The sequence below is a fragment of the Marmota flaviventris genome, chromosome 13 (genome assembly GCF_047511675.1).
Source record: "Marmota flaviventris isolate mMarFla1 chromosome 13, mMarFla1.hap1, whole genome shotgun sequence".
Lineage (NCBI taxonomy): Eukaryota > Metazoa > Chordata > Mammalia > Rodentia > Sciuridae > Marmota > Marmota flaviventris.
The window spans coordinates 77,312,451-77,334,267 of NC_092510.1; the positions used below are offsets into that span (position 1 = coordinate 77,312,451).

At 41.5% G+C, this 21,817-nt stretch overlaps 1 protein-coding gene across 2 annotated transcripts in view; it reads right to left on the reverse strand.

Annotated features, from left to right (window-relative positions):
• The window catches only part of Abca1 (ATP binding cassette subfamily A member 1), a 134,797-nt gene that overhangs the window by 61,305 nt on the left and 51,675 nt on the right, over positions 1-21,817 (reverse strand). For both annotated transcript variants that reach the window (XM_071600802.1, XM_027942984.3), the window contains exons 6-8: positions 19,431-19,552; positions 17,236-17,412; positions 4,250-4,342 (exon numbers count right to left, since the gene is read on the reverse strand). In XM_071600802.1, the coding sequence (XP_071456903.1) occupies positions 4,250-4,342; positions 17,236-17,412; positions 19,431-19,552 (392 nt within the window). The remainder of the gene's footprint in view (positions 1-4,249; positions 4,343-17,235; positions 17,413-19,430; positions 19,553-21,817) is intronic.

The following is a 21,817-nucleotide window of genomic DNA, read 5'->3' on the forward strand; positions in this document are numbered from 1 at the left end:
GCATCTGCATTGGACTATTTGAAATGCAGATTACAAGACCCCTCTGCACCGCAGCAGAATTCACACTTGAATTTTTACCAGATACCCAAGCAATGACCCATTAAAATGCCCATTAAAGTTGGAGAAACAGAGAAATTAATGGAGCCCCTAGGATGACTTATAGCAGAAAATGCTTTCTTTAAACAGCTACTCCTGACAGTGGATGAGTCCCATCATTGGCTGAGTCCCGTCGTTGGCTGCTGACTCAGTGAGGAAATGAGGAGCCCTCTTCTGGGAGGGCATGAAGTTCCCTATCCTGGTCTCAGTTACGTGATAGGCAATGGAAAAAGTTTAAGGCGGGGGATCTGAGTCTGAATCCTAGCTACAACCCTCACTGGTTTACAGCCTTAGAAAAGTCATTGCATATCTCTGAGGACCCAACTTCTCATCAAGACAACAAAGATAAAACAGCATGGTAAGGAATAATTGCACAGAAAAGTCCCAAACAGGATGAGTCAGAAGCACTAAGCAGTCAGGGGCTGTGACTGAGACTTAGTCAATAAGCATCAGCGACATAGCCAGTGTCTGGTCTCACATGCAAATATACTCCAGCACCTCATGGGGTTCTTGGCCCAACTGCTATATGGAGTACTTTGTATTTCCATACATTTCACAATAAATCATTAATAAACTCCTAACTCATTGAAAGGTCACTGTATGTTCTCCCCACCTGGGAAGACTGCACTGTGGAGAACAGTGGGAGAGGCTGCAGGATCCCACCCACCCTGAAGAACTCCATTTGTCCAGTTTTTCTACCTTTCTGAGGCTGCTGGTTCCTGTGAGTAATACAGTCTAGGACATGGTAGCTCCTAGACTACCTTCTGCCTCCAGATGGGAACCAGCTTCTCCAGGGTGGGTCAGATGTCACAAAGATTTCTCTCCATAGAGGGAGCATCTAGCATATCCCCCAAGAACACAATTAGGGGAACAGCTATTCCTTGCTTTATCTTTTCATAACCTGTATGGGACACATAGTCAGGGAGAGGCTACCTTTCCCTTTGTCAGTCGATGGACCATCCCTAGGGATTTTTAAAATGACAAGGAATCAAAGCCATTGACTGAGCTTTCCACAGGCTGCCTCACTGCCACCTCCCAACCTCAAGAACAAAAATGCTTCCCACAAAAAGCCAGCACACCTTTGGAGACAAAGATGGAGTAACTATTGAGTTATTCCAAACTGTTGGTTTTTCCCAGCATTGCCTTAGGGGCAGACTCCTGCTCATTCTCCTCTACCTGCTGACTCACAGGGAAGGTGGCCACTCGTCCTCCAGCCCACAGATGGCAATAGTATCTGACAGTGTTTAATAACCATCCCAAGTGAATGAACGAGCCACCAACTTCCTCCTTTCTCAATCCATTGCAAGGTGTTCATTCTTCCTTGCCCCAGCCCCAGTTTCTTCTCAGACCGGCAGTCAGAGTGTAAACAAGTCGATAAACCCCAGGTCACACCACAGCCCCCTCTGCTCCAAACCCTCCACTGGCTTCCCATCTCGAGTGGTGAAAATCCCAACTGCTTCTATCATCTCATCTCTGGTCATGCTCCCACTAGCTCATGTTTTTCTAACCCCACTGATCTCCTTCCTGGTCTTTAAACAGGTCCTTAAGGGCTTAAGCATGCCCTGGAGTCAAGGTACTTAGCATCTGCTCTTCTTCCTGCAGATAGTCCCCCCACCCATCCTCATCACTCCCTTTCAGATGGCACCTCATCGCTCTCTATGCCCCTTACCCTGATTTATCTTCTTGCACATATCCCTGCTGTCACACTGCACACTGACCTGATTATTTCTGTCTCCCACCCCATGCAAACCCCTGAGGACAGAGAAGTTACTGTGTTCACTACTGAGTCCTCAACATCTAGCAATGCCAAGCCCCTGAGTGGTACTGTGCGGGTGTCTCAGACACCACTTCTCTGTCCTGCTTTCTCATTCTTGTCCAGCACACCTTCCCCATCATCCAGGTGTGAAATTCACGTCAGTCCCAACACGTCTCACTCCTAAAGTCCCCCAACTGCCAAGTCTGCTAATGAATATCTTCTTTCTTTGAAGAGTCTCCTTTCCATCTTAGTTACTATCAAGGTTTGTGACAAATTATTGAAATAGAAAGGAACAAATAAGAACATGAGCTTTGGAATCCAACAATCCTGGATTCAAATTTCACTTTTGAAATTAACTCACTGGGCGACTTTGGGAAAGTTGCCTCATTTTTCTGAGCCTCGGTTCCATAACTGTATAATGGGTACAAGAAGATCCACCTGATGCTGCTCGTGGTGGTGCACACTTGTAATCTCAGCAGATCGGGAGGCTGAGGCAGGAGGATTTCGAGTTCAAAGCCCTCCTCAGCAACTTAGCAAGGCCCTATGCAACTCAGTGAGACACAGTCTCTAAATAAAATATAAAAAAGGCTGAGGATGTGGCTCAGTGGCTAAGCGCCCCTGGATTCAATCCCTAGTACCAAAAAAAAAAAAAAAAATCCACCTAACATTTGTCATGCGGATCATCCAGGGAAATAAAGTAAAAATGCCTGAACCAAAGCAGATCTTCAAAATATGCAGGATCCCTTTTTCTTTTTTTTTTTTTCTTTCAAAGCTGGTGTTTTGGTGAAAATAACTAACCTTCTTTCCAAACACTGACCAAACACAGAAGTGCATTTTTTATCTTCTTCCCATTTGTCTCACAGAAATAGCAAGTTAGACAATGAATAACTTGTGATCAAAGTGATTTGAAGGTGTTCTATTAAGAGAAGCAGGTGCCCCTCACTTATCCTAGACCAGAGCAAGCAGAGCCCAGGAAGCAGTTGCCAAGGGAAATGCATATTGTTGGCTGTTGACACCACATCAGCAACGGGAACATTATGTGTTTTCAACTATTTTTTTACCCCAGACAAAAACTAGGGCCAGTGATGTAAATGAAAACAACTGTTAACAAACCCTGAGTTTCGAGGCAGCCTCCCTGTTACTACCCCTGCTCTGCTTTCTCTAAGGACAGGAATGAACAGGGTAGAGGAGGGCTGTGAAGGAACCTGCCAGAGCAAAGCAGGGCATGTCCACGTCCATCAAGAGGGCCCTGGGGAAACAGCTGAGGCTTGCAAAGCAGTTTCTCTTTCTCTTTCTGTCTCCTGGAAGAGCCCCAGATGGCACAGCCTTTCCACCTAGCCAAAGGTCACCAGCCTTCATAACCAAAGTACAAATAACAAGTGGGAAGAGGGGTGCTCCTAAAAGGAGGCTGCTCCGAAAGCCAAGCCTCTGCTGTCAGAGACACATGGGCAGAATTCAAAGAAAGACATACATTAAAGGGTTGGCATGTGGTAACTCGGGGTTTTCTGTATTTTCCACAATGAACATGCAATTCTGCTGTTGTCTGAAAACATAAATCATGATATTTGAAAAAATGGTCCAAGTATTTTTAAAAATGAGTCAAAGACAGCTAAAAACAAGACCGGATCAAGTTTGAAAAAATGTCTCCACATATTACTCTTTTCCTATACATTAAAGCCTACATTGTTGATGACCACTGCCCAGCTCAGCCACTAGGCATGATGGCTCCAAACAGCTCCTCCTTGCCCAATCTAACTTGAACTGAGCCTGGGAGTCAGAAACTGAGAATCAGAAGAAGGGTTAAATATTTTGCAACATCTATAGGCCCTATGGTCCGAGGACAAAGATTACTCTGACACATCTGTCAATGTGTGGACCTAAAAGGCCAAATCAACTAAATGTTCCTTAAGAGACCATATTCCCCAAGTTGAAGCTCAGAGGCCATATTTTATAAGGGAAAGAGCTGGATTAGAGATAGCTCATGATCTCATTATTAGCAAACACATTTTGATAAAATGACTGAAGGATCTTGCTACTGAATACACAGTGTAGAGATAGAGAAGTTTCTGGTCAGACAAAAGCAGGTAGAAGAGAATTCTCTTCACAAGTGTGTGACTATCAGGGACTGAGGGAACGGGGTAGGGGATAAGGGGGTGGGTTCAAGACTAGTTATGGACCCTTTAGCCACTAATTAGTTCTGAGACATCAGTGAGTCTTGGTTTCTTCTTCTCTAAAGTAAGAAGATTAAAACAGATGATGCTTTTTGATCACTTACATTTCTAAAATTGACACTAAGGCATCTAACATGATATTCCAATCTAAAGGACCCTCTTAGCCAAACTTGGAACTGACCACAGTGGATGGTCTACTTGCTGGTGCTAGGAAGGCACGACTTACCTCTTGGGCCAGACTCCCGAGACTATCCAGTAGAGTCCTGGTGGCTTCGGCCAGCTGCTTGCTTGGGAAGGGAGATGTAGAGTTCAGTCCTGTCTGGAATGAAAAACAACGCTTTGTTCCTAAGTTCAAATGGAAGCCTGAAATCTCTATTGAAAATAAACAAGTTAATTAAAACCATGCCCAATCCTGAATTAAAGAATAAGAAACCAACTCCTAATCAAAAAAAAAAAAAAAAAAGGACACAACAATTATTCTAGTTGTATGTCTGTGTGACTTTTTTTTCTTCAGATAAGAATTTCTAATTCTTTGATAAATGGTTGTAAATGCTGCGGGAATATATAGAATAAAAGAGCTATCAAACGTGCAATGGATAAAAATGGCGTGAGTGTGTGTGACCGTGCTCTGATCACAATGTCCCAAGTCACGATTCTACAAGACACACATGTGGGAATGGCCTTGAGAAGCAAGTGTGTGATGTCTCACAGAAAAGGAAGAAAATGTAAAGCTTAAAGCTGTCAAAATGGGGGAAGAAGCAATTGTCTCTTTTTGCTCTCTTCAAGTCAGCACTGTAACGCTGGAAATTCAAAGTAGAACACTTGTTTTATGTCTAGTTTGAGTCAAAGCTTTATGTTTACTAATTCATTTAGTTGCTGTTATCTATGACCAAGGTAAATACAAGAAAATAACTAATTAGGTTCAAGGGAAAGATAAGTCAGAGCAGCAAGCTTATGCTAAAGAAAGAACACAGCCAGGCATGGTGGCACACACACCTGTAATCCCAGAGGCTTGGGAGGCTGAGGCAGTAGGATAACAAGTTCAAGGCCAACCTTAGCAACTCAGCAAGGCCCTAAACAACTTAGCAAGACCTGGTCTCAAAATAAAAAGGGTCGGGATGTGGCTGTTAAGCACACTTGTGTTCAATCCCTGGTACCACAAAAAAGAAAAGAAAAAAGAAAGAACAATAATGCACAGATTCTGAAGCCAGAATAGCTGTAGTTGAGAAGCTTCAGATTGGTTGTGAGTTTTTAGGCATCCAAATAAAAAAAGATATTAGGTCAATTTCATCTTTCTCATTTGTTAAAGAGGAAAGAAAAACTCTCCAGGGAAAACGTACCTCTCCCTGGTGTTTCTATGGGCCTCGTTTTATTTGATATCATATCAGACACCCTCTAGAGAAGGTTGAATCAGGAGGACATTTGTCCTATCAGACATTGCTGTGAACTTATAATGTCGACCACACAGAATATGGCTAGAAGTGGACTATGAGAAAGAGCATCCTGGGTTGTGTTCTTTTAAGAAGATCTCCAAGTGCAGAGGGTTGGGTTACTATCATCTTAATCACCATAATATCCAAGCACAATCCTGACTGTACATTTCTGGAAAAAATGTGCCTAATAGTTCTCTTGTAAGAACTTTTCCAGCCCGATGCAGGGACTCCTGTGGAATGGCTTATTCATGAGAGTCCCAGTGTTCCCAGACTCAGTCCCCAGAGGGCCCTAACATCTCCCACAAATGCTCCACGCAGGGAGGTCTCTCTGCAGCCGCTCGCAGATGGCATCCACGATTGTTCCTTCCAGAGGGAGTAAGTCATGAGCAGAAACAGTGGGGTGTTTTGTTTTCACTTTCCCCCTTTAGGTTCACTTCCTAACTGGAGATTATCACACTGCAAGTTGAACCTCCAAAAAACTTGCAGTGAGGGAAACTCTTACAAATGGAGAAATCTTAATTGGAAGCGACAGGAAGTAAAATGTTTACCAGGAGGTCTACAGGATGATGAATGTTCAGGATTGTAGAGCAAAACCAAAGCAAACCAGGACAAAACAAAATATGCCAAATTCACTTAAGGTAAAAATTTGAGACTTTTAAGTGTAATCTGTAATGTGGTAGGTGATCCATTTCTTTTATCAAGTGTGAATGGAAGTAAGATTCTTATACTTCTTTCTTGTCACTCACCCCTGTCTCCTATTCTCAGGTCATGGGGATCTGGGGTGGCCACAGAACCCTGAGCAAATGACTTGAATTCCCTGTCCTTACATATTCCCAACTGTATAGCAGAGCTAACAATGCTGTGTATGCATCACAGTGTTTTCAGGAACACAGAATTAGAGGATATGTACACAGCACCTTGTACACTGTCTGGCACATATTAAGTCCTCTCAATTATAAACAATTTCATCTCCTGCCTTTTTCTTTCCTTCTTCAAAAGTTTATTGCCGTGGAGCAGGAGTGATGGTGTAGGCCTGTAACTCAGGAGGCTGAAGCAGGAGGATTACAAGTTCAAGGCCAGCCTGGGCAACTTATGAAGGCCCTGTCTCAAAATAAAATTAAAAGGGCTGGGGGTGTGGCTCGGTGGTAGAGAGCCTCTGGATTCAATCTCCCAGTACCTTCCCCCAATAGACAGACAGACAGATACCCACACACACACACAAATTACTGTCAAGACTGGCAGGGTCCTATCTGCAGGCTGACTTTTCCAGTTCTTCAAAAAACAAATCCTTCTTCTGTTTCTTAACTAGGCCTTTTTTCCTGTTAGGATACTCTCCCTACACCATGCAGAGAACAAGAGTTATCATCCCACAGCACATCAAACACATACCAACGTGCTATTTCTAAAATTACAAACACTTCTCACTGCAAAGTTAGATATCCTCACCCTAATTACCACAGGCTGGGGCTAAAATGCCTTCCTCTCTGCTGTAGCCCTTTTCTTTTATTCGGTGTGTGCCAAACTATGAAGAAAAGATGATGTTAACTGGATAAAATATTTCACATTTCATGCACTTAACATTATCTATATGAGTCTCTCTATATAAACACACAGAGATATATACTATATATAATACATACATATATTATATATAACATACATATATATGATATACATATACACATATGTACCATATATATATATACATATATCCCACACACACACTGCCCTGAATTGAAGTCAACATTTCTATTGAAACCCTGACAGACAACTCATTACCTAATCATATATACACGCACAAACACACACCTTCATTTCTGTGTATATCCATGTGCACCACTAACACACAGCATTGGACAATGTTCACAGAGCCTCTCCTTCAGAGTGCTTTTTGCATGACTGTGGGATTTGTGCATTCCACACCACCATCTGCTTTGAACTGTGAAGCAGTAAAGAAAAGGTTGTCAGCCCACCTGGCCCTGAGGAGACTCCAAGATGGTCCCACCATATGTGTCATGCCAATTAGGTGTACAAGTCACCAAACACAAAAGATGTTTGAAAACCTCAGACCCAATACTGGCCCACTATCACCAGTACCAGGCATCTGTCCCCGAAAGGGTATTATCAGTGAGCACTTCCTGTCACTCTCAGACTTTGTTTTCTCCATCTGCATTTACATTTTCATAGGTAATGATTTTTCTTCAAGGATTTTATTTGAATGCCTTAACTTATGCTCATTTTAAAAGTACCATAATTCAGCACACTCCATGCACACAGCAGACCTACTACATGACTGTTCAACCCAGGAGTGTAACTGACCATGGATGTCAACACAAGAACCTCACTAAATCTGCTGTCAACGTCAGACCTTTATGGAAACCATGTCCTATGATACGGTTTTATTGTCACTAGTCTGTATTTTGCTCTGTTGGCTTGTTTGATGGACTGATTTTGATTCTGGCCTCTAAACAAAGGAACTGTCTGAGCCTATCCATAAATAATGAGGTAGAACAGTCAACACCATTATAAGGATCCTTTTACACTAGTTGCTTGTTTAAGAAAAAATGCTCAGTATTCTTCAACAGTAGTGACAATACATGCAAATTTCCATGTTTAAAGGTGTGCTAGTTGGAGCTACCTATAGAGGCATGGGTTGACAAAATTCAAATTTAGCATCAAATTTCAAGCTGGGATTATTCAGATATTTTGCTCAAGACTTCACTTTACTTTTCTGTGCCTGGACACTATAAAATACAGAGAAGAGGCTGATGCAAATCATCAAAATGAATGCTACAAACTGACAGGGCAAGGATAAGCTATTCAATAACTACTGCTGCGTCAACTGGCTATTTGTGCAAGAGAAATTAAAATATTTTTCATCTCACACTCCTATTCAAAAATAAATTCTTGGTTAGATTAAAGAGGTAAAAGTAAAAGTGAAAAGTTCAAAATATATAGGAAAAACTATTAGATAATAAACTTATGAAGTTGGGGAAAGGAAGAATTTCTTAAACAAAATATTAAAAACCCCAACCAAAAAGAAAAAAAAATGAATCCACATTTTAAAAGTAAAAACTGTACATCAAAAGATACCATAAACAATAGATACACAAAAGATACATAAACAAAGACACCTAAGAAAACAAACTGAAGATTAGAAGAATGGATTTATTTTTTTTAGAATAAAAATGGGATACCATGCAACCGATAAGATGAAGCAGATGCTACATCTATCAACACTGATAAATCTCAAAAAGATAATATTTAATAAAAAGGACCAGTGGCAGGGCAGATCAATATCACATTTACCCAATGTGAATGCATGCAAGCCAAAGCTTTATCTACTATAGACAGAATGTAAGTACATATGGAATGAAGTATGAAAACACGCAGCTCAGACAGGGATTCTCTCTGAAGAAAGAGACAGGGATATATACAGGTGGAATCAGCTGAATCTACCATGTTATCTTGAACAGAATCTGAAGCAAGGGTGACAAAATGATGAATGGTAATCTAAGGGTATTCTTTATATCATTCTCTATACTGTTTTATAGGTTTAAAATATTTCCTGATTTTTAATTCAATGAAAGGCTAACAGAAGGAAGATGCTTGGATAGGAACGCAGGAAGGGTAAAGAATATATGTTGGCCTGAGCACACATCAGACCTGAAAGACAGCCGGGCTCCTTGAAGAAAATTTAACCCCAGGAATTAACTCAAGCCTCGAAACTAGATTACAAAACAAAATCCAAGAATCATGTCGGCACCCACTCTTAACTGTGGTCGGTGGCACACACTCCTCCTTGACAAAGGGGACAAAGCATGCCAAATCATATTCTCAAAGTGCTCTGGTCAATAATTCACAACTTGAAATTCCTCCTGTTATTTTTTCCTAACCAAAAACATTCTCTCCGCTATGAACTCATGCATGGGGTCTCACTGTGCACAGGAGGCAAATGATTTTCTTGTATGGAGTAAAGAAAGGGGATTAGGGGGAACAGGACCTTTATGTATGGACTATACTTCCTGTGCTAACAGGAATTCGTATATTATCTAATATATTTACATTATAACTAAACACCATAATATCTTCAGGGGAATAAAACACAAATGCTTATTGTATTACTCAAAAATCCACACCCGCTTCTTCAAAATATGTTCATCACAACAGAATAACATTTACTAATAGGATGACCATGCCCCAGCATGGCAAAGGCCACTGTGCTCCATCCTTCCTGGGTCTCACCGCTGACTTCATTATATTCTTCCTATCCTCACTAGCTTAACAGTTAAGTCATTGAAGATTGAAAAGTGGAAGAAGGCAATAACCTAGCAAAGTCGATTTTGCTTTATATTTTGAGTGGATATTTTATTTTAACACAGCGTCTAGGGCCATTGACACATCACCTAAATATCAGAGCCAGGCACCCAGCAAATGGGGACAGAAGAAAAGTTAAAAGGAAGGGAAGAGTACCTCGATGAGGTGATAGATGGGCTGGTGCCAGTCCTGCTTCAAACTGCCATGCGCCACCTTCCCCTGGCTACAAGCTTTCCCTAGCTACATCTTCTTCACTCTCAGCTATCCGCATCATGTGCAGCTCCCCATGAAAGCCACCTTCTCTCCCCTCTCCCCTCTCCCTCTGGACCTATGTGTATACCAGGTCCTTGCCTGGAACATTCTATTCCCTGTTCCTTACCCAGCTAAGATCTACTCTTCAGGTGCCTAAGTAGAGGATGCTTCTTTCCTGATCTTTGCAACTGGGTTAAGAGGCCCTGTACAGCGCCTAGCTGAGCCCCGGTGGCCCTACACAGCATGGGCTCGTTTCCTAGTCTGTCCCACAGAACAGAAATTCAGAGAGAGCTATATTTCCACACCACTGCCTCCCCGGCCCCATGTACAGCACTGATTAGGACTCAATAAATGTTGGCTGAATGAAGGAACTTGTTTACAGATTACCACTACATAAAATGAAAACTGGAAAAGAATATTGCCAATGCATTAGAAGTCACACAAATATAAATAGAGGACAGAACATCCATGAAATTAAAATGCAATCGAAAACTATTTTCAATTTACAAAATCATATCCACATCCCAATTTTTCAGAAACTCCACTACTAAATAAAGTGAGATGTAAGTGTGCATATATTTGAATCATATTTTCAATACAATTTTGTTTTCCTCCTATAATCGTACATGACAATGTGATCACTGGGACATTTCCAATTTCCCTTAAATACCTTCACAAAATAAATGCAAATCTCTTCTTATTTTTTTCCATATGCAGAAAATCCGACTTAGGGCTAGGATTTAATATGTTTTAGTTCAAAATGAAAATAAGTCAGTCACCTACCAGGTACAAAGACTATCACTGTCTCTTTCCAATGATTTCTATGACAGCAAAATTTCCTTTGAGGGATATCTTAATTTTTTTTTTAGTTAAAGTAGGAAATGATAAAAGTCATGTCTGAGGAAGGTATTAATATTCCAAAAAACAACTCAACAACTTAAATATCAACTTTTACCTTTGTGGTTCTTCATGCATTAAAATATTTCATCTTTGTGCTGCTGCTTCTAAACACGATTAGGTGTATTTACCAGCATGATTCAAGACAAAAATCAAACCTTTATTTTATAAATGATAGGTTTTTTTTTCAAGGACCAAAATAATGTAATTGAGGCAAAAATGTGCAGATGGTGTTGAGTAGTCGTACCAACACAAATGCTGAATTCACCACTTCATCCCTCAGTTCTTTGTTCTCCTTCTCCCGTGGGAATCAGGTGAACACAGAGGCTAAGGAATAAATCCACACTGCATGTTGCTGCACCAGACACCCAATGATGAGGACCGCAATTGCTTCCAGGGTAAAATCCTATTTTGTAAACAGGTGGGCAGTAAAATCAAACAAAGCCGAACAAAATCTGATCCTGTCCACAAGTATCTGAGTTTCAGGAAGGAGGAGAGGAAAAGCAAGTGTTCTCCCCTGCAAGAAGCCATGTAACAAGGTGAGGGATCTGGCCCTGGGCAGCCATGAGACAGAAGGTAACCCAAGCCCCATCTAGATTCCAAGTCCTTGTCTAAGAGTAAAGAAGGGTCTGAACAAAGACCCCTCCAGAAAAGGATGACTATCCATCCCTTACCCATATACCCCTTCAACCTATCCACAGCCCAGCAGTGAGACCACTGGTCCCGGGGCCTCAGGGGACCCTCACTTATGAGACACCTTTTGCCCTGCTGGGGTGGGCTTCTGGCACCAAAGGACACTCTAACAGAACTCTTTGTTCCAAAGAAGCAAAACTCTCCCTTTTAAAAAGGCAGAAGGTACCAACAGAGGTCAAGGCAATCAGTGCATGTAGTTGTGTGTGCAATATCTGAGTTGTTACTGCAATGAAGGACGGTAATCTTTAAATCTGTCCTTCCACCCTCAGGGATCAGACACCATTTTCACATCACGGAGACAATGGCGAGCCAGCACCCAAACCTGGCTAACTCCCATCCCACATTCTTCCCGCTGCATCTCAGTGTCCCATGTTGTCAAAGACTGCCATCAGGGAGTTGGCTGGGAGGTCATCATTGAAAGTAGGGTGAGAGGGCAGTCCTCACAATCACACCCCCAAAACCTGTGAAGAATTCCTCAAATGCCCAGTTGCAGCCTTAAAGCTAGTTCTCAGTGCCTACTAGAGGGTCCATATGTGTGTCACTTGCCTTTCCATGGCTGCACCTTCAGTCCCTAAACAGTGCCTGGTGCAAAGCAGCATCCCAGGAACATTCGTTGGGTTTTGTTGGTTGAAAATCTCCTGCCTGGTTCTCATGCTCTGCTTCCCACCTCTCTTTGTTCTGTGCATTAAAAACCTTACTGGGTAGAATTTGTCACTCTCAGAATATGGGCAAGAAAAAGTAGAGAGCTGACAAGGAATCAGTACAAGTCTAGGACACCGAGGAACACTTCAAAGACATAATGAGATACACCCTCCAATCAAAAGGCCATTGTGACAGTGAATGTTCCTCCAAGGATGTTTGAATCTCTGGAATCTGTGAATGCATGACATTATGGGGCAAAATGTGCTTTGTAGATGTACTTGAAGTGTGTACCTTAAAATAAAGAGAATATCCTGGATTATCTGGATGGGCAGGCTAATCCCATGAAAACTTAGAAGCACAGAACTTCCTCTGACTAGAGGCAGAAAGATTCCGCAGAAGGAGAAGTAAGAGTTAAAGTGTGAGAGGATTCAACCCACCTGCTGAATAGGCGCCACATGAAAAGGACGAGAAGGGACACTGGTGCCTATAGGAGCAAAGCCCAGCCCCCCAGCTGACAGCCAGCAAGGAAACAGGGACTGCTTCCTACAGCTACAAAAAAAAAAAAAACCCAAAAACTGAATTTGGCTGACAGGCTAAATGAGCTCTGAAGCAGATTCATCTTCAGAGTCTCCGAGAAGAGCAGAGCCCTTGAGAACACTTTGATTTCAGTCAGTGAGATCCTAACTGATCGCAGGTGGACCTCCACCGAATCTAGACATCTGGCCTTCAGAATTGTTAGAGAATAAATGCATATAGCTTTAAGCTGCCAAGTGTATGCTAATTTATTATAACAGCAAGAGATAAACCAATACAACCAGCAAGGACCTCAACAAGAGAAACAAATAAATCACTCCTCCTAAAATTTGCTGACCCACTATTATGGCTCCTTCCCGCCATCCAAAACGGAGTGGAGGTGACTGAGGGGCAACATAGGGAGGTCCCCACAAACACTTCTGTCTGCTCTCTGGGAAAGATGTGTGCTGCTTCAGGAAGGACCTCGGGAGAAGGCCACCTGTGGTTGCCAGGTGGCTCTGAGCTCCTACTGCAGGAAAAACACTCGGTGACATGAGCCTTCCTTAGACCCAGAGGTAATATTTCATGTATGAACCCACCCATCAGAAAGCCATCTTTCTTTCTTTTCTTTTCTTTTTCTTTTTCTTTTTTTGGTTCTTTCTAGTTATGCATGACAACAGGATTCATTTTGATGTAATTATAAAAGCATGTAATATAATTTGTTCTAATTCAGCCCCCAGTACTTCCTCTTTCCTTCCCCTCCTCCCTCCTCCTTTCCCTCTCCAATACTGATCTATTTTTTTATAGTTTTTTTTTTTTTTAAATTAGTGCCTTGTGGATGCACATATGGTGAGATGTACTGTGGTACATTCACATAGGTACATAGGAAAGTTAGGATAGATTCATTCCAGTCTTTCCCTATCCCATTCCTTCTCCCTTCCCTTCATTCACTTTTGTCTACTCCACCGATTTTTCTTCTATTCTTTTTTTTAAATCTTCCACCCCCCTTATTTTGGATTAACTTCTGCATATCAGAGAAAACATTCTACCTTGCACTTTTGGGAATGGCTTATTTCACTTAGCATGATAGTCTCCAACTTCAACCATTTACTGGCAAATGTCATAAAATCATTCTTTATGACTGAGTAATACTCCATTGTGCATATATATACCACATTTTCTTTATCCATTCATCTGTTGAAGGGCACTTAGGCTGGCTCCATAGGTTAGCTACTGTGAATTATGTTTCTATAAACATTGATACAGAAAGCCATATTTTTTGAGGATCTCAGCTAATCCAGCTACATAATAAGCAATAAATATCACTCTATGAATGAATATTTTTTAAGTAAAAAATAGAAAAATATTAATTAAAAACATCTCTTAACCGTAGAAAACTTGAAGCACTCCACCATCCAGTATTCATTTTCATGTGAGGTGTGGATTGCAGCACAGATATAAATAAGGCTCTATAGGGTGAGAGGTTTGGGTAATATCTGGACAAAAAATGTGTTTTTCATGGAAATATTCTCCAGGATCACCTTCCTTGGTATAACTATGATTCCCTACACTGATCTATGGAAGGAAATGTCTATCTTACCAGCAATTATTTTCAGCACATAATTAATATTGTGTCAATTAAATGATCAGTTTCTACTTATTGAACACCTATTATGTACCAAGTCCCATTCGAGGCTCTTCATATATGTGGCCGATAATCACAGCAAAGATTAGCATATATTTATCTACAAGTAAAAGGAGTGGAAGCTGAGGCCTACTGAGGTTAAAATAATCTTTTCAAGGTCAATTCCAGGAAACAGCAGAAGCAGCACTTGAGCCCAGGTGAGCTGACCCCAAGCCCACAGCCCTTCCAACTCTGCCACACTTCCCCGTTTTTGTCCCAACACTATTTTTGCAGAAGTCATTCAGAGACTGGAAGAGGCCCAGGAAAAAGACTCAGAATACCCTTGGCTGAAAAATGAGGAAACACCCACATTAAAAAATAATTAAATGAGAAAAAATGTTTCAAAATATGTCCCTCCTGATGATTCCCTTTTGGTACAGAAACACATATCGACAGAAGTTTCCCCCCATGATGCTGTCCCTGGCATCTGGTTGCTGCTTCTGTTGTAGTTCTTGGCATAATTAACTGGCCACGTGCGATGATGTCACGTGTCACATACATCTACCATCACAAATGTTAAAATTGCAACCAAGTGACAGGAGGAAAAGCCTGCTTACTGAAAATCAAATATCAGTCCAGGGACTCCAATTAACACTGGGCTTAATTCAATAAATAACATCCCAAAATGTTAGAAAGTCATTTTATTTCAAAGGCAACCTCTAAAATCATCTTTCCACAGAACAATCCAAACCACTCAGAATAACTCATCACTAACCCATCTTCTGACTTTATGAAGACAGGTTTCTCCGCAAGAGCAGAGGGGCAGAAGCAGAACCCCAGATGTTCTGGACACCCAGGAGATGTGCTGCAAGCATCCTCCAGCCACCTTAGTCAACACCTGTACAGCCACCACACAAGCAGATGGGATGCAACGCGGCTGACAGGTTTGAAGGTCCCTCTCCAGGTACTTGTCGTGTTGCTGATTGTCCCAAATGGAGAGGAATTTCAACTTGAAAGCTGAGCTGTTAATTGTCAGCATTCTTCTCTGAGTGTAATTCAGACATTATGTGATTGGGTGGATTTCTGTACTGGGGTTGTGTATACAACAGGTGTTTAGTGAGTAAACAGAAGTAAAACAGAATGAAGGGGCACCAGAATAAATTACTATGTCTTGTAAAAACACTCATCTTTCTAAAATATGAAGGATGAACATTCCTGTCTTGTAGTGAAGTGAAGAAGCCAAAAGCAGTCCAAGGAAAGGTTTTGTACCCCAACCTTTTGTACCATTTGTAATAACCCTGACTTTCTATGTCTCACAGTGAAAAATGCTAATAAGCTGCAAATCTCTGCACAAGTGAGCTTATCTAAAATTTAGGGATGTTACTTGGGGCTTCAAACATCCCCATAAAGAAATAGATCAAGCCAGGTGCATTGACACACGCCTATAATCCCAATGGCTTGGGAGGCTGAGGCAGGACGATCACAAGTTCAAAGCAATTTAGCAAGAACCTAAGTAACATAGCAAGACCCTATCTACATTTAAAAAAATAATAAAGAGCTGGGGATGTGGCTCAGTGGTTAAGCACCCCTGGGTTCAACCCCCAGTACCAAAAAAGAAAAGAAAAAAATAGATCTTACTTGAAATTATAATATAGAAACATTAGCCAAGAGAATCACAGACTATTGAACAAAGCACTAAGCTTATTTCTTTTTTAACTGAAATAGAATGTACTACCTCTGGAATAAAATAAAAGGTGTTCTTAAGCATCAGGCATAAGCTGGTCATAAAGACTGAGCTGAGTGTCCGCCAAGAGGCACCTAGAACCTCACAGTGTTCCTACAACCTTCTCCTCAGGAAGGGGCTGCAGCACCATAGGGTTGAGCAGTATATAAGAATTTCTCAATGGTCAGTCCAGAGTCCATAACCTGAGATATGTTTCTAAGGTCACATCCAAGGCACAGGGTCCAGAAACTGCATATTCTTAGGACCACCCTCCCCAGGGAAGACCCAACTCTCTATAGAGAAGTCATGGCACACAAAGTCCAAGAGAATTATAATTTCATTTTCTAATAATAAAGAATCTCTCTTTTCAGGCACATTCTTCTTCCAGGGCTCTTTTCCTGGTTTTAAGAGAACTTACTGACAAATCAGCTTACTCTCTGTTAAGTAGGAAACCTGAATCCTGAACATTAAGTGATATCTGGGCATTTCACCAGAACTCTCAGAAAACCCAGAGACATTTTTATTCTTGAATTCCTATCTACAGGCTCATGCTCATCCACATGATTTGGTTAAAAAGGAATGTGTATTCTCATGGAGTGCTTCTCTGAACAATGGATTCCTGAGCTGATCAAATTTTGTTGGGATTTTTTCCTTTGGATGCAATTTTGTCATTGATTAAGCTAATTACTGGGTGTGGTCCCCTCTAATTCCAGGGTTTTACTGTGACAGCCTACTGTATCTCCTTTCTGAGTGTTTTTAAAGCACCTATAAATAGCCATCTTCCCATCAATGGTTTTGAGACTCAAAAAAAAAAAAAAAATCCAGGGAACGCTTTCTTCAAAAGAACTCTGACTCATAGTTATAGTATGAAAAACATGAAAAAGCAGGTCTTCTCTGATTGAAATGGGCACAAGGGACCTTGGGCTTGGACTCAGCCACACCCTGCACATCCTTCCCTCATTCACACTTAAAATACCACTTGGCTAAACAGTATCACAAACTCCCAGCCAGCCCTATGTTTCTACAAAAACAAAGACATGTTGTCCAAGGAAAAAGTTCACATTCCAATAGCATTATTAGCACGTGAAGCTTCTTTTCCACAGAGTAAGTCCACTCACCACGATCGGCTTCAGGATGTCCATGTTGGAACGAAGCACTCGCTCTGCCGCATCCAGTTTCTCCCTTGGTAGACTGCAAAGCTCAGAAACTTCTGCATCACCAAGTCGAATCACTTCTCCTAATTTGGATCCGTTGCACAGATTGGTCAAATGTAACTGGTAACCTTGCAAAAATACCTGGAAATATTCATGCAAAGAGAGACAAGTGAAATGGGATTACAAAGATGGGAAGCAGGGTCCTTGAAGCCCTTGGGGTGCTTCCCACAGGTACAGCTTTGAAGGTCTTAAAAGGAGCACTGCTGATGATAGTTTAAGGCATCGGGTCTTTTTTCTGAATTTCAGAATAAATCATGGCATGATCAGCACATTTTAAACCTGCATGATGTGTTTGACTTAATATCTTCCACATTCTCGTCCCTCTTGCAGAAAGAAATCCAACTCTGAATCCAACTCTTTTTTTCAGTGCTGGGACACATGATTCAGTGAATAGGAATCCAGAATCTGAACTCCTGGAACCACTTTTATTAGAGTAAAACATCCTTGCTATTTTGGAATTTATGATTTCTTAAACTGGGATTGGGGTGGATTCTGAAAAAAAAATATGATTTGTCTACAGGTCTAGATATTTAATCAATGCACAGAACTAAAGGCAGAATTTGGAATTTGGAATTTACTGGAAAATAAATTTACTGGAATTTATTGGAAAGTTGGACCTCCTATCATCTCATTGATAAGAAGGCCTATCTATTCAGAATAGCAAACCCACTAGGAAGCCTCTCCTTGGTCATTTTTTTGTTTACTTAATTAGCTGTCCTAGTCTTGAATAAATTGTGCTTCTTGGTCCTTATTCCCCTGTAGACAGAATGCTTTGTAAAAAGCAGGGCCTTGACTTTCAGTACTGACTTTGTATTCATAGAACTGGAACACTAGAGTCTATAAAGATTTGTTGAATGAATGAATGAATGATACAGGCTCTTTTTTTATATGTAGAGTTACTAACTTCCCTGTTAGTTTAAATAAATGCAGCCTGTCTTGCTAATAGAACAACCTAATGTGAGTGACGGGCCAAAAGCTTCTCAAATAAACTGCAGAGTATTTGGCCTGCCACGGTTTCCAATAAATTTTTACCTATGCCAGATCCTCAAGTGCACTTCTGTTTTACTCCTTTCTTTAACCAATTCTTGCCGCCAGGCTGCCAGTCTACCCTTAGTGTCTGTGTTTAAGAACACCAACAACTCAGAAATACTAACCACCATGTGTGGACCACCTCCATGCTTAGGATGCCCCTTATTCTAAACTGATGGGATGTGACAGATATGGAATTGGCAGGGGACAATGGAAATTGTGCTAAACACAACCATTTTCAAAAGCTTGCTGCCTCTGGCCCACCTCCCAGCCACACAATTGGTAAACACAAGGCATATTTTCCTAGTTTCATAAGGGCAAGCAGTAAGCACATTTTTCTAATTTTAAAAATTCTGGATCTTGTGAAGCAAAGACCTTATTTTCAAACATAAACATTTCCACTACTTCTGCTTATTGTAAAGACAAGATATTACGCAGACATGAGACCGGGTAAGAAAGCAGTTCCCTTCCTGCCAGAGAATGCACTTGAGAAGCATCTCTGAAAACATCGATTCCAGGTCATCTGCGCAGGAGCTCCATGAGAATTAACGATGCCACAGGAAGTTCTTTCTCGAGGAATCTAAGGTTAAAATTCCGTATAAACTCTAATATTACTTCCTGCTTTTATACATTTAAAAAGAAAGCTCTCTTTCAAAGCAGCATTATGCTTTTTAAATCTCCTGTCTTAGACTGTATAGACGGAATCTCTCCAGGTCAATAATCCTTAACCCTGGTTCTTATCTCAGAACTGTGAAATATTTTTTTTTAGAAAGTTTAATTCATCTGAACTTAAAATGTAACTCTTTTGGGAGGAAGTCATCATAAATGCCAACCAATGGACAGTAAATCAGTTTTATTTCAACCAGCCGGCCCTTGACGCCAGGCTGCACATTTTGCTCTCTGGAGGGTTTCATGATGCCCAGCCTCCTCCGGAAGTCACATTAGGTGAAGATGAATTCGAGCTAACTTCTTCCTTCACCATCATTATAAAGAGAGAGGTTTATTCCTTTCTTTCTAGGCAAACAATGTAACTGCCATCAGCCGGCTGAGGAAGTGAAGCGGCCACTTACCTTCTGCAGACTGACATCAGCCCCCAGCATTTTCTCCACAGTTGGCCTTGGTAGAGAGAGATTGTGATTCAGGAATCCAGAGAAGGTTTCATTGTCCACCAGGAAATCCTGAAGCTTCAAGCCTATCAAAAAAAAAAAAAATGGTGTTTTGTTTTCATTTAATAAGTAACTCAAAACAAAACAAAACAAAAAGCACTATGAGGCAGGTGGAGAAAAATATCATACTATTGATTGCCTTGTTTTAAACTGATTGATGAGCACAGGCTTCTGGCTTAAGCACACAGCGAAATGAGCTGGGGGAGCTCTGCCTTATCAGGAGAGACAGGAAGAGACTGCCTTCTGATAGTGGAGTCTCGCTCCCAGACTCACACAGTGCCACAGTGCTGTCACACACACACACATACACAGCCTCTCCTTGCTTTCCAAACAAAAAGCCCAATCTTTTAAATGATCTCATCCTTTCCACCAGAGATTTGAGACATCAACCCCACCACTCCTGTCTCCCCAGGACCATCTCACATAGCGAAAATCTGAGCGATTTAAAGGCTTATTCCATAAGCCATAGGGGCAGATCTCATGGAGCTGGCAATGGTTCTCAAACTTTAATGTGCATCAGAATTACTAGTGGGACAGAACAGATGGCTGGACCCCAGCCCCAGAATTTCTGATTCAGTGGACCTGGGATGGGGCTGGAGAACCTGCATTTCTAACAAGCTTCCAGGGGATATTTGATGCTGCCCGCCAGGGACCACTGGTGTACACATTGTGCATATCAAAGCACTCTCCTGGTCTCATTTTAATTAGAAACAAAACATGTGATGTTAGGCTCTAAAGCCCAGGCTTGCCATGCCTTAGAACAATACATAGGCATATATTTTTAAATCCACCCTACCAAATAATTCACTTGCTAAAGGGTTTCATATAGATTCCTATTAAACAATAAGCTCTCCAGCCAGGTACATTTAGAAAAAGCTTCAATCCAGTGATGCAAATCAGAAAAAGCACTGGTCAGGAACCCGGAATTCTAGAGCCTAGATTTGGAGGCTGTTTCTGATACCACGTCACATGGGTATTTCAGTCCATTGTTCTGAACCTTAGTTTCTTCATCTCCAAAACAAGAGATTTCTAAGCAGATGCCTGGAGGGGCCCTCTGACTCTGAAATAATATCACTTTCCCGGTCTTATTTCATTTGACTGTCTACCTCTTCTCTTTTCACCCCATCCTCCTAATAATCTAAATTCTTGTTTGCAATAAAGATAAAACCAGCTCATCATGACCTCAAGGCAGGCTGGGCAGTCACTTGCCCAGGCCCAGACATAAATTGACCTCTAGGGGGCAAACTTTACAAACACAAATGATTTACCTGAAGAGGTCCAATCTGACCACAGGGTTCCAGTGTGAGGCTTAGTAAGTTAATCCTACACTAAGAGGGTCAAGCCCAGACATAAAGTAGCAGCTAGGACCCTACATATCATGCTGATTTCCATTAGAGCTGTGTGATCCAGGCATGTTCTGCCTTAAGCAAATTTCAGTAATACTGTATGGAGTTCTAGAAAAATAACTAAGAAAGATTCGCATCTCTAGAGAAATGATTCTCCATGACACCTATGTAGCCAGCTCCTAGGGATTCCTCATGACCCCCAGAAGCTTCCTGGGCCTTTTAGTGTCTTTCTCAGAATAGGTTCTCCTGCAAACTGCCGCCAGCCTGGTGTTCCCCCTCACACATGATGCATACTGCACCTAAAACTCACTTAGGGGAGTATGCTAAAATGCAGTTTTGGGGTCCAATCCTTACAGATTCTAAAAATGGATCTGGAGAGGGTGGCCCACAAGTCTACATCTTAATTAACTGCCTTGTACTTCTAAGGAAGGGGGTCGGAGAGCCATGTTTTAAGAAACACTGTTTTACTTACATGCTTCTCCACTAGACCATGCCCATAAGGTCAAAGAATATGTGTTTTATTAGTGTCCCCAATTCCCATTTCAGGGCCCAGCACAGAATTACCGTTCAGTGAATGACAGCTAAATAATAAATACCAGGAGATGGGATTAGGACTGAAAAGATTCACAAGTATCTGAGCAACAGCCCAGATTTCCTTCCATCTCTGAGCAAGCCCAGGATGAGCCTAGGGAAGTCAGGACCATCCCGAAGCCATACCCAAGGACCTTGAGCCACTAGAACAGCCTTCCTAGGGACAGAAAGTGATCCAGGACTTCCTGTTTACCCGTGACAGGGGTAAACAGGAAGGAAAGTGGTAGGTATGTGGCAACTTCAGTTGAGGCCTAGCATGAGAAGGCCAACACCGACTATCCTACAGCAACAGAAAAAAAAAACACCAGCAAGTCAGAAACCTGGGGGGTTCTGCATCTTTGTTTACCAGGTCAT